The sequence below is a fragment of the Arctopsyche grandis genome, chromosome 6, assembly GCF_051622035.1.
Source record: "Arctopsyche grandis isolate Sample6627 chromosome 6, ASM5162203v2, whole genome shotgun sequence".
In the NCBI taxonomy this organism is placed as follows: domain Eukaryota; kingdom Metazoa; phylum Arthropoda; class Insecta; order Trichoptera; family Hydropsychidae; genus Arctopsyche; species Arctopsyche grandis.
The window spans coordinates 20,362,514-20,375,299 of record NC_135360.1 but is presented as its reverse complement, the minus strand read 5'-3'; the positions used below and the strand labels follow the sequence as shown (position 1 = coordinate 20,375,299).

At 33.3% G+C, this 12,786-nt stretch overlaps 2 protein-coding genes across 4 annotated transcripts in view; both read left to right on the top strand.

The window, feature by feature from the left end:
• Window positions 1-487: 487 nt before the first annotated feature.
• Window positions 488-4,110, top strand: LOC143913139 (thioredoxin domain-containing protein 17-like). Of its 2 annotated transcripts, XM_077432749.1 has the most exons (4): window positions 488-619; window positions 2,297-2,597; window positions 2,831-2,912; window positions 3,001-4,110. In XM_077432749.1, exons 2-4 carry the CDS (start codon window positions 2,447-2,449, stop codon window positions 3,155-3,157), a joined length of 390 nt encoding a protein of 129 aa, XP_077288875.1. In that variant the 5' UTR covers window positions 488-619; window positions 2,297-2,446; the 3' UTR covers window positions 3,158-4,110. The 2 variants fall into 2 exon arrangements, with proteins under 2 accessions (XP_077288875.1, XP_077288874.1); XM_077432748.1 differs by lacking the exon at window positions 488-619 and having other exon boundaries at window positions 996-2,597.
• Window positions 4,111-7,538: 3,428 nt separating this feature from the next.
• SP1173 (major facilitator superfamily domain-containing protein SP1173) overlaps window positions 7,539-12,786 on the top strand; it is a 53,933-nt gene continuing 48,685 nt past the window's right edge. The window contains exons 1-2 of one of the 2 annotated variants that reach the window (XM_077432877.1): window positions 7,539-7,636; window positions 8,013-8,102. The gene's annotated coding sequence lies outside the window, so the exon portion shown is untranslated. The remainder of the gene's footprint in view (window positions 7,637-8,012; window positions 8,103-12,786) is intronic. The other variant, XM_077432878.1, reaches the window with a different exon arrangement.

The window sequence follows — 12,786 nt, the reverse complement described above, 5'->3', positions numbered from 1 at the left end:
GCACGCGGTCAAGAAATTTCACTCCCTCAGTTCATTGTTAATTAGTACGATCTTATTATTTCGACAAGTTTCCCCTACATTTCTTCAAATATGGGATTTGCCGTTGTCAATCAATGGTCATGTAAGATCGCCAATTTAGTAGTCGGCGGTCATCAGTGTAAGACAGGGAAGGTATGTTGACCGTATCCCGGTCTAACGAAACACGTGTTGTGTAGTTTGTAAGAGGATCGTTTATTTTTGTTCAATTGGTACAATGGTTATTGTATGTATGAAGAGGTTTCTTCGGAGATGTGATCTAGTTGAACTCTAGAGGCTCACTCTGCCGGTGGAGTAGTATAGTAGTGGGTAATATTTTATAGATAGTTCCACGGAGTTTACTCCATGCCTATCGATCTAGCGAATTATCTGGGATCCGATTCGCGGTGATGTTGTGGTGCGGGCTGGCGGCTGCTCGCATTGCTGATCTGCCGGTGGAGGTTGCTGCGTTGCTTTATAAACGTTTTGGGTTGAAGTGTGTCGTGTGCACATCTTTTGTTCTTGGTACTCGCGCTGCCCTAGTTATGCTGCGAGCGTGGTTTTATGGGTTCATACGCCTGGACGTAGTTCGTGGTTTTTATGGGTTCAGTGTGTTCTTCCTTTGTTTCCCAGATACGTGTATAGAAACACGTGTCGACCTTTTAACGAGGCGAGCGTGTGCCATGCGTTAATGACTCTCCTGGATATGTGTCGCAGTGACCTGATGAGATCATTTCAGTTGTACTATATGCCTACAGAGTGTTCATCAGAATGGAGTTTTTCTTTGGCGTTAATTTTGACAATATTTCATAAAACTGCTCCTTGTGTCAATCACTGTCAAGATTGGGTTTGGTGCAAACGATCGACAAGTGCCAGACAGACTGAACCATAGATTAACTGGATGGCTGCTTTAAACGCAATTGTCGACTTCACGAATGATAGATTGCACATCAGATGACGAGTAACCTTTCGATGTGCACAGTGCAATTATTAAAATTGAGTTGGATCTTTCTGGCGAGTTTAATAAGGCAAAATTCGGAACTAAAGTATCAGAAGCACAGAACGTATACAGGGTAGGTATGTCGGGACTTTGGGTAGATTTCGCTTAGTGTAAGTGCGAGCAGTGCGCACGCATAAGGTACACGTGTCGTTAATCTGTGGTTCAGTCTGTCTGACGCTTGTCGATCTTTTGCACCGCATCGGTCAAGATTATATCAATACAAGGACAAAATATCACCGAAAACACTACAGGGGGTGATTTTGGGATGGTGTCACCCTAATGGTTTCCATGGGTTTCCGGAAACCCGTTGTTAAAAATCAAAATTTCCGGAAACTCGTTATTTAATCTAAAAATTCATATAATTCTTGTCAAAAATCTCTCTCATGTGATAGTGCCTTGAACGAAAAAAAATGTATATACATATATATATATATTTTCAAAATAATTTTATTGACAAAAAAATTGGAAACCCGTTGTTCCAAAATTGGGGGAGACACCACTGGGTAGGCATGCTGCATTTTTTTTCGCATGTTTATTAAAAGTATCTAAAAAAAACCACGTGCCGCATTCTTTTCTGTGTGATTTCGACTTTAGTTGTCTGATTCATTTTTTTATTTCTTATACTTACACATTTGACTTATTTTTACACATTTAAAGATTTTTCGATGTTACATTTAAATTCAATGCTCTATTTTAATTTATTGAAAATTTGTTATGGCTGGCGTCACAATATTATTCAAAATTTATCGAATTGGTCTGGAAAATACTAATTGAATTCGTGCAATTCTAATATGTTTTACTACTTTGCAATGATTTTAATTTATTCTACAGAAAGAATACGTGACTTGCAATACTTGTCGATTATTCGATCACGTCAGTTTTTTACTAATTAGAGACATCTCAACAATATTTGAACGTTACTCATTCTGCATGTAAATCAATCAAATTAATTACAATACAGAAGTCCAAAACACTTCAATATAGCGTAAATTCATAAATACAAATCTTTATTCTTCAATAAATTCACCAAAAAAGCGTTTATACATATTAATTAAAAGCCACTTTCTTACTTATGTTATATTGTGTTTTAATTTTATTCCACATCGTCGCCTCACTTGTATATCTAAAATTAAATTTTATTTAGGGAAGAATAAAAACTGATCGACTTTTGTGTTATATCACTTTAATCTCTTGTTTTTACAGTTTTAAAGATAGAATTGAAAATAGTTAATATTAAAATATTGTTATATAATACATTATATGTACTTACATTTACACTAGATATGAAAAATATCAATAGCTATGAACCACTGTGTATTCAGTACAGTGACGTGTTATCAGCCGGCTTATTGGCGATTGTGACAGAACTGACAGTTGAGTGGGAGTGTACAGTTGATAATTAGAATCACAGAAGTATTATAGAAACAGAAAATGGTTGTTCATCACGAAGCTGATGGTTACGAGGGATTCTGCAAATTTGTTGAAACACTTCCCAAGGGAGACCTTCCAAATCCTTATATTTTTCTATTCACCGGTTCTATATTGGAAAATGGACAGAGCTGGTGTCCTGATTGCGTTGAAGGTTAGACCATTCAATATACATATGTATATTTTAATTAACCTGATATAAATATATATAACATTAATATATGTTATATTTAAGTTATATTTTTGTCAGAGTTGGTAAATTAAAATAATTAAAAAAAATTGATAATCATGTAATCCAATATTTTCCACACACTTCGATTAAAATATCTATGTTTGTTTTTAATAATATTCTTTATCTATAAGTACATACTATGTATTACATTTTAGCGGATCCTGTTATAGAAGCTGCTTTGAAAAATGCATCTGAAGATGTAAACTTTGTAAAAATAACTGTTGGAAATCGCGAAGTGTAAGTCAAAATCAACTAAACAAATATATATGATTACAAAATAATCTCATATGAACAGTATTCACAATTTATTGCACTAATCTTTTAGGTGGAAGGATAGTAATTGTCCGTTCCGAAAAGATTCTCGAACAAAATTAATGGTTATTCCAACTTTGATAAGATGGAAAGGACCTCAAAAATTGGAGGGTGAAAAATGTGCAAAAGAAGAACTCGTTGAAATGATGTTTCAAGAATTCGACGACTGATCATTTTTACTTTTATATTCATTAATATTTTTATCTGTGAATGCATTAGAAGCACATTTTATACAAATTTTGAATTAAATATTCCTTTAATCAATGATTTTTTTTATTTTATTTAAATTCCAAAATAAAATCAAATGCGAGCACATCTGGCATATGAAATTAGTAAAAATTCACTAGTTTACAAAACAGTATTTCTTGATTGTCACTAGATGGCTCTCATTCAAAAATCCTCGAAGCCAGAATTTTAAATTGAATTTTTTTTTCTGAAAACTAATATAAAAAACATCCATTTTAATTTTCTATATGTATTTACAATTTTTTGACATTGATTAGAAATACATAGTTAGAAGAAGTCAAATATATACTACATTCAATGTAAATATTCAAACAAGCCATAAAAAACTACAGCTCATCTATTGATTGACCCAATTTACATGAATGCTAAAATGTAGACAATATATGCATACATATCTGACATATCATATTACTGACAAATCAAAATTATCTATTTTTTTATCCAAAAAGAATTTTATCGAAAATTCGAAGCGTAAAATTATTCAAAATGTTTGGCTTCTTATTATATCATTTCTGTTATAAGGCTTCTCAGCTATGATTATACCATTGACCTTCTACCAGTTAGTATGAATCACTCTATTAGCTATGACATATATAAGCAAATATGTATGTATATTAAATATGTAACTACACAATTTAAACTGTTTTCAAATTTTAGGAATGTAAGAAAATTTTTCAAAACAATATCTCATATTTCTTAGATTTCATATTCATAGAATGAAGTTCTCGACTATGTTTTATATATTTAATTTTATACTAATGTGTTTAATTCATTAAAATTAATATTTTTGAAAACATTGGTCATATTATATGTACGTACATACAGATACATAAAATCAAATAATAAAAAGTCAATAACGAAAATTTACTTTTTCTCTAAATATTGTTTTTATTTGAGAAAACGCTGTTTCATTAATGAGAATGACAATGAAACTTTGCACTTACATATATAAATCGACCTTTTCCCCCTCCCCTAGTTGATATCAAATTACGTAGAAACGTGACACTAAAAGCTCGTCAGCCTTTCTTCAAGATTTCCAAGGACAATTAAGTGGAAACGCTGGAATAATCTAAACCTTATAATAAAATCTAAATTAATCGTCGAAGAAAAACTATGAAGTCATTTTTTTCAAGCCTCAAATTAATCTGAAAACAATATATGAACATAGTTCAAAAATAAATAAATAAAATTGAGAGGGCTGCCTTTTTTGAGGGCAATACAACAAACACTAGCGTTATTGGAACCGGGAATTGATAAGTCATCGTCAACTAATACTAAATACTATTTTATGATATTTAAGTAGGATTGATTTTTGGCCTTGACTACTTCATTACTTCATTAGCAGAGACTTCAGTTGGGGGTTCAGGGGGGGGGGGGAGCATTTCCCACTCTCCTAGATATGACCAGGAATATGCATGTCATTTAAGTTCAGGGGTGTAACTACTATGCCGCACGGGCATGCGGTACATGCGGGCCTTTTAGATTTAGGGGCCCAAAAGGATTTTAAATTAAAGTAATACATATTTTTTAAATAAAGGTCGTAAAAATTTTCTTAAAATAATTCATAAGACTAATGGAAGCACTAGTTAAAAGTTTATTCTTTCAAATTGCGTGCTGAATTGTCGAGATTTTGTTTATTTAATAGTTTTCCGTTATGGTGCGTTAATAATAATTGCCTTCAATGATCTATAAAACCGATATTAAATAATAAAAAAATATGGTTAATAAAATATTGTTACGTATACTAAAATAAGAGGTTAGTAAAGAGCCGCCGGTTAAGTGCAATCGGATTAAGCCGAGGCGCATCCCTGACACCGTGCGACCGTTATAATTGGTTTCAAGGATTATCTGCAAACTAAGTGCAAGTAAGCTAAACAATGGCGTAGTAGCGGTACTCGGTAGCATTCCCGTGGAGTTCTCGGAAGTGACCGATACCTTGATACCGTGGGACCGAATGTCGTGGGAATACATATCCGAGTACGTGACCATAACAATAGGTACACAAATTAGACGTCGAAGATGTCCTGAGAGATCTACCCCTTATAAGGCGGTACTTAGGTGATATCAAGACATTCTGGACTGAGCACTGCCAGTGCGTGTATCTCCTTAATCATCAATAAATGCTGTGACATGACTTTGGCCTTTTACTTGAATCCTCCACCCACCCCTACGCAACAATATTTTCATTTGTGAATCACATTCTGGTATTTGATATCGTTCGAAATTTTCGGATAGTTTTATTTTAAATGAAATATTTGATAATGTGATTTACGATAGTTTTTTTTTTCAAATTAATAAAATGCTATAAAATAAATTCGATGAGTCAACTTAGGCTCAGTTAATTAGCTATATTATATAATATACGAGTTGTTTTACTCGACTTCGCTCGGTATTTGTAATAAGTTTTTGCAAAAAAAATGGTTCGCTATCGTCAATTATTATTGTCTACCATGCTTTTTTGCTCTCTAGCTTGTTAACTAATGGAGAGGTCTATTGCTATTTAAAGAGCACTAAGCCAACGCTGAAGTCTAGTTATAAGCAGAAATCAGCGGACAAGTTGCTATTGCCCAGAAAAAATGGTTCACTATTGTCAATTACTTCAACTTTTTTTTTTAAATTGTTTAATTTCGTGGCGACTTAAATAATTTACAAATAAAAAAATTGCGGAGCCTGATTTATGTAGTAGGCAACATTTAAGTCCTGTTCCACTTCCATTAGTAGTCACCGGACCCAGAAGGTGCCGCGTATTGTTCAAAGGTTGTAAATGCATTGTTAAAGGTTTGCCGAACCTTTTTTACAAAGGATTTACAACAATGGAACAATGGTTAGCACTGTGACTATCCTACCTCTATCCATTAGCAAATATTCTATCCACTAAGTTATCACAGTACATATTAAATATAGTTTACTAGTTGTTTTACCTGGCTTCGCTCAGTATTTGTAATCTAAACAGCTTAAACATGGCGAATCAAATAGTAAATATTAATTTTTTTTATTATATTTATTTGAATCGAAAAAAAAATCGAATCGTAGCCAGCAGCATAGCTCGGACGTTAAGCTTCTGCTTACCGTCAAGAAGGTGCCGGGTTCTATCCCTGAATGAAAATGAATTTTTCAGAGTATGCTGTTGGTCAGACCTGGATTTGTGACTCCAGGTTGATCGTTTCCTATCAGAGTTTGCCAATTTTCTCTCTGATTTCATTGTTGAAACGGTTCCCGGAAAAAAAAAATTGGCTAAAAATCCTTCCTACCTACTATGTCACCACTATTTGAAAAATTTGATTGATGTACAATAAAAAATTATGTACAATTCATAGATGTCTCGTTAATTTGCGAGTTTTTTCAGTGTCTCGCAATTCAACGACTTATAATAAAAATGCTGTATTTGTATTTGTAATTGGCCAGGAAGGCGCATTGGGATTTACCTGTAAGGCCTTCCTGGTATATATGTAAAAATAAAAAAATAAAAATAAAATAAAATAAAAAAATATATAAACTTTCCCAGCGGTTCCCAACCAAAATACAAACTTACAAAGTCTCTTTCGAAATTATATAATATATTAAATTGAACATGAAGAAGCTTCAAAAATGTCTTTGTAAGATGTAATTGTAGAATTTGTGACTTTGAAGGCGAGCAAAAAGAACATTTAAATTATGTGAGTTAATTAGCAATTTAATTAAAAAAAAGAAACTAAAGGGGGGCCTTTTGCTAACATTTGTATGCGGGCCAAATTTTTCTAGCTACGCCACTGCATTTAACCTTTTCCACTCTAGAATGAAATACATAGTATGAAACATCAATCAAATCGATTATTCGTTACTAAGAGCTTAGGCCGGCGGAAAACAGATTTAATAGTTCAAAATTGAAAACTGTAAATTTACATTTTACAAATTTTCAGTGATAGCACATCTTAAGAACGTCACATACACTCAATTAATGTATTGACAATCAATATTGCGTTACTTATTTTATGATATTTTCTCAAATAAAGCAAATAAAAAAAAAACTTGAAATACAGACAAATGGTTAAGGAAATGTTCCTTACAGCAATCAATCAAAAGTTCAATTACGGTGACTTTGGGGTAGAATGTTCCATTTAAATTGTGTAATTTGAAGAGAACACATACAATTTTCTATTGTACTATTCCTGGCATCGGCATCTATCGTCCCTGCACACAACACGGTTACAATGGACACCTGTGAACGTAATTCGTTGTCCAATTCGAACCCTCAGAAATGAAAAGAATGACTAGCGAGGCTGTATATGCTATACTAGCATATAGTGGTAGTCGAACGCGGCAACCAGTTGCTCGAGGCTCAGTTTGTGTGGGGACGCCGCACGCTGTGCGACAAACGCCACTATAGTAGCGGTGTTTCCGCGTGTTGGACGTGTTGTGTGTCGGTAGGGCTAGAAACATTTTTCTCCCCTTTTTCAAATTATATATATATATGTATACATATATTCGAAATTTTCTCCTCATAATGTCTTCGGTATTTTTTTTCCAATCAAAATGTAAATTTATCGGTGACGAACCACTCAACTTTTGAGGATTTGACCTCTGGCATTTTTCAATCTGTCGATTAATCCCGCGTGTGATCTGTGCTTATACGTACCTACCTGAATTTTGTGCTATGCAAATAAATCGGAATATTTCGCGTTGGCAACATTTTATAATCTTATTTTGAATCTATTGTTTTATTAAAATTCAAATCGACGCGAACGAAAGAAAACCGTTACGGTTACGCGTGTGCAATTTAGTAATCTCTCAGTGTTTCAGATCGACTTTCATCGTGTTTTTTTTTTGTTTTGAGACTTGATAAGTGTTTTTAAGTTTAAATTTTATCTGCATTTACTTCCCCAACGTTCGGTGAGTGATCATTTGTTGTATTGTTTATTTTTAAATTAAATTAGGTTAAACGTCATTGGAAAATGTGATCGAGATGTTTTGCATCATATGCGTCATTTTTCACATTATGATTGTACAATGTATGTATACATGTGCGTACTGGAAAATTCACCTGGGTAAATGTTCAATCGTTTGTTGGCGTCGTAATGCATTCAAAAGTCATTTCGTATTGTGTTGCGTTGTATTGGTGGGCTATAATGATGTTAAATTTACCGAAAAGCCCTTTTCTATTTATTGTTTCGGTAAACAATAACAATATTTATATATTATGTACATATGGTATAGTCTCGCGCATCTGGGGTAAGAAGAGGGGAGGGCCAATTAAATACATTGTATATTTTGTGTTAATATTTGAAATGATAACCATGAGTGTAATGAGACAGAGGACCGAAGTCCGAATACATTATTTTAATTTTAGACTTCGCATTCGCTCACAAATCGCAAAAATTTTCTAATTTTATTGTTTTGTGTACGCTTTACGGAACTTGCTGGGTAAATTATAAATACATATTCTGATATGTATAATGTATTGCAACAGGTGCAGATTACAATAAAATCCTTTTTTTTTTAGATTATTTAGGTTCAAACAGGATATTTAGAATTTGCTTCTTGGTGATTATTTTATTGAATAAAAATACGTATATAATCCATAAATATGTTTTCCTAATCTGAAAAAAATTCCGAATAGATTTTCATTGAGATATTTTTTCGACCATTTAAGTTAATCTAGAAATTTATTAAATAATAAATATTTCCACATTGTCTTATCCTATTATCATTGGAATGGAAGAAAAGCTTCAATGTACGTGGTTTAAAAAATATGTGTATGACGTAAAATGTAGCCCCTGAATCTTGTCTACCTTGAATTTTCAAAGTGGTGATGTAATAATAGTTTTGATTTAAAAATAAGCGGAGAGACAACCTTCTCTAACCCGATGTGGTTTAATTTTTTTATTTCTTTATAATTCTTTTTTTTTTTTATTATTTCAGCATCAAAAAGTATCCCATTTATTATTTATAAAATGCATTTGTATACCAAAAATTACTATTTCATACATTATGTGTTTTAATGACATACATACATACATACATATGTAGATATGTACATATTCATTTGTATGCAAGTAGTAATAACGGTACTACATATGTAGTTACCTTTTCCCTGCAGTTTCGCTATGATGCTTCTCACACGTGTGTTGTTTTAAAAGTTGCATTTTACATCATGTTTTCTCAAATTGTATTGAAAAAGTTCAACTCTCAATTTGTAGTCTAGTTTTTTTTATACTCCCAATTTCGAACACGTTTGACCGCAACCCAATTGCCTTCACCCATCTCGACAATTTGTTTGGGTCTTTTTTCCACGGCTGTTGATCCTCTTCTGGAACAATGCCAGAACTCTTCGCCTTGTACTAATACCTGTAATCACTTTGAATAACCCTTTGGTTCAAGTGTCTGTAATCAATCATTCTTAACATCCGTACAGTCGAAGTATGTAATGTGTTTTCATCCGTTGCGTGATGATTTTGAACTTGTTTTTATTCGGTTGGTATAAAAACAAGAAGTGAAGTAGACCTATTTGTTTGCTGATTCAGATACCTCCCACGACATTGCAGCATCGTTCTGTGATTTCTGTCAAGTCTTGGGTTGTGGATGACGACGTCTTAAAATATATTTACATTCATTCGCACATGACTTCATCACCGTGTCATAAAGTCAAATTGTTGCATTGAAGCAGTGTTTCTATAAGATCCTTTAAAAATGGGATCTGCGGTTCTTCGGGTAGCCATGACATTCAATAATTCACTGTGTCCTTTTGTGGATCGAAACTAATACAATTGAAAATCAACCTTGATCGATTTAATAACGGTTGAATTGTGCGCGATTGGAATGCGATTGTACCATGAATGGTGGTAAACCGCAAATAAGTGCTCCCACTATTGTTACTCACGATCGTTTCATTCATCGAACCCTTACGCATAGCCATGTTTGAATCTGTTAGTATATCTGAATCACTCAATTACACTACAAGGCTAAAATAAATTAAGGCCGATTTAATTTGTTGCAGTAAAACTAAGAGAAATGTATGGAATAGAGTTTAAGTGTGCTAGATGCAGCGTAGCACAGATTAATGATATAAGACTACGCCTAATGTGATATGTTGATGTCGATAATAAATTATATTTCAAATAAAGGAATATTCCGTAGATATTTGTATGTAGTTCAGTAGTCCACGAAACGGCTGAAAATTCTACGAATCGTTCAGCTAAACGGGTGTGTGTGGACCAGAATGCGTAAACACAAAAACCGGCGTATTTTTGTCGATTGTCTAATGTTTGATTCGTCGCTGGGGGGATATCAGTGTGTTCTTTAAAGTTACGTGGGATGTTGTAAACGAAGAATCGACCCAAATCTACAAATAAACATGAGCCATCATCGACACGAGGAGGGACGCCCGGTTATAATTGTCATCAATGTGGATGAAGCCAAGTGGACCAAAAGGCATCTGAGTAACTATGTAAGCTGCACGGTTGCGCTCATTGAAACACGTGACTGTGTAAACAAAAATTGACAATCGTTACAGTTTTTAGTTCGGCGATTCATCAGTGTGCCGTAGCTTATCCAGAGATCAAATTTTATTCAAAGAGGATTATCCGAAGCGTTTGTCTTCATCTGGGGATTATCCTCGAGAGTGCTTCGCTGTGTGACTTGCTCTTTTTCTACTTTACGATCCCCCTCATCCTTATAAATCTTTATGTCATCATTTGTACTCATCTGTGGGTTCCCTTTTTACGACATCGATTATCTTGTCAATCTGTATCCTTCGAAGCGTGGTAAGATTGATCGGAAATGATACTGGGTGCAATGGTTCTGCAAATATTAGAAATGAAAACATTTCATTTATTATTCAAACAGTTATTCGAGCAAATATTTTCTTTCTCATCGATAGAACTCGGTACATTAACGATGTTAACGATTTTTCTACATATTCATTTCAAACGTTGTTTGAAGATTAATTCTTCTGAAAGAAATACTAACCGAGTGTTTGTTTGTTAATGTCGTTTTCAGCGTTTAACACTTATTTGTGTGGACACGTGTTTTATTCTCTCATTTTTAAAATAAGTCGTACATATGAGTATTTTAGTCACATTGTTATGTAGTTTCAATGGAGTGATCTACATACATAGATACATATTTTTAAATTTTTGAAAGATCACTTACAATTAGGGATTGCAATACCCGTATACCGGTAAATGGCAAAAATGTCGCCATCGGTAAATATCTATTTTATTACGAATTAAGTACATTAACAGGCATATTATTGCATAAATTACATTATAAATCGATGCAAATGACGTATTGTGTATTAGGTTGTCTCGAATTTATCTATTTTCAGTATTAAATGTGGCAGATTCAAATTGATAAATTCACTGGCAAATACAGACCAACCAAATCGAAATAAATGCGATCAGACGGTTGTTTCAATTATGATCCAAATTTTTAATAAATAAACATGATTGGTTAAAAATAAAAAAAATAAACAAATAAAATTTATTTATTATTACGAATTTATTTAAATACATTTACATATATTACATTATTCACCTGAGATTTATTTTTAATTATGTACTATTCAATCTACATACATAGGTTAACGTATTTAGGAAAAGTATCTATGTATGTACATACAGCTATGTAATCCACGATTTTTTCATTTACCGGTAAATACCGGTATTCTGGTAGTAGGTAATATCATTTACTGTTTACCGGTTTATGAAATTTGACGGTAAATTGCAGTCCCTACTTACAGTATCCAGTCAATCCATTATGCTCCATTTATTTCTGAAATTGGTTGCCTGGAATTCGTCATTTGGAAAATCAATCGCACCAATTGGACGAAGGAAGATGTCGTTGAATTAATTCGTTGTCTTGAGACAAAAGGTCGTAAAGCGTTTAACAATTCAATTGCAATATGGTCGATTTTGATCGAAATTGTCATGGAAGAAATGACCTATTCAGTGTGCATTCACCGAAACAACAGGAAGTTGTACCTTGTTTGGGTACCGCTATTCAAACTAAATATTGTACTAAAATTTTAGGACTTGTGTGGAAAATATTATGTTTATACTTCATGACAATAAATTGTTATACATATGTATGTATATGTAGAATATTGATCGAAATTCATATGATGTTGGTTCAAGAACAATTCATCAATCTTTTAAACATTGTATTTATTACATTGTGTGAACCAATTTGGTGTGCAAAAAAAGTACATATTTAGACACCCGTGGAAATTAACACACCTGTATTTTGCTCATTGTTAGCTGAAGTTTGATCAAACAAATGAAACTTTACATCAACACTGTTTTTATAGTGAAAGATTTATACTGCGAAATCTGAGGTTTATGTTATTAAAGGGGGAACCTTCATAACGCACTCGTTAATTAAAATGTATGGTGTTCTGTTCAGATAGTCGCTGGAGGATTATAACCCTTTGAAAACCAGGGATTGTATGCAGCGTCCGAGCTTAGCCTATTTTCGGGTTCAAAGCACCCGTTGCTTCCGCGATTTCACATTTTGTGCAACGGATGCTTTCAATAGCATCCACTACGGTTTGTTGGCTATGACAGCCATTCGCTATTCA

Excerpts from the sequence above, each read along its gene's own strand:
- LOC143913139 (XM_077432749.1), top strand. The coding sequence starts at position 2,447 with ATGGTTGTTCATCACGAAGCTGATGGTTACGAGGGATTCTGCAAATTT. Across the intron at positions 2,598-2,830 it reads GTGTCCTGATTGCGTTGAAG|CGGATCCTGTTATAGAAGCT; the intron begins GTTAGACCATTC and ends ATTACATTTTAG. Across the intron at positions 2,913-3,000 it reads ACTGTTGGAAATCGCGAAGT|GTGGAAGGATAGTAATTGTC; the intron begins GTAAGTCAAAAT and ends CTAATCTTTTAG.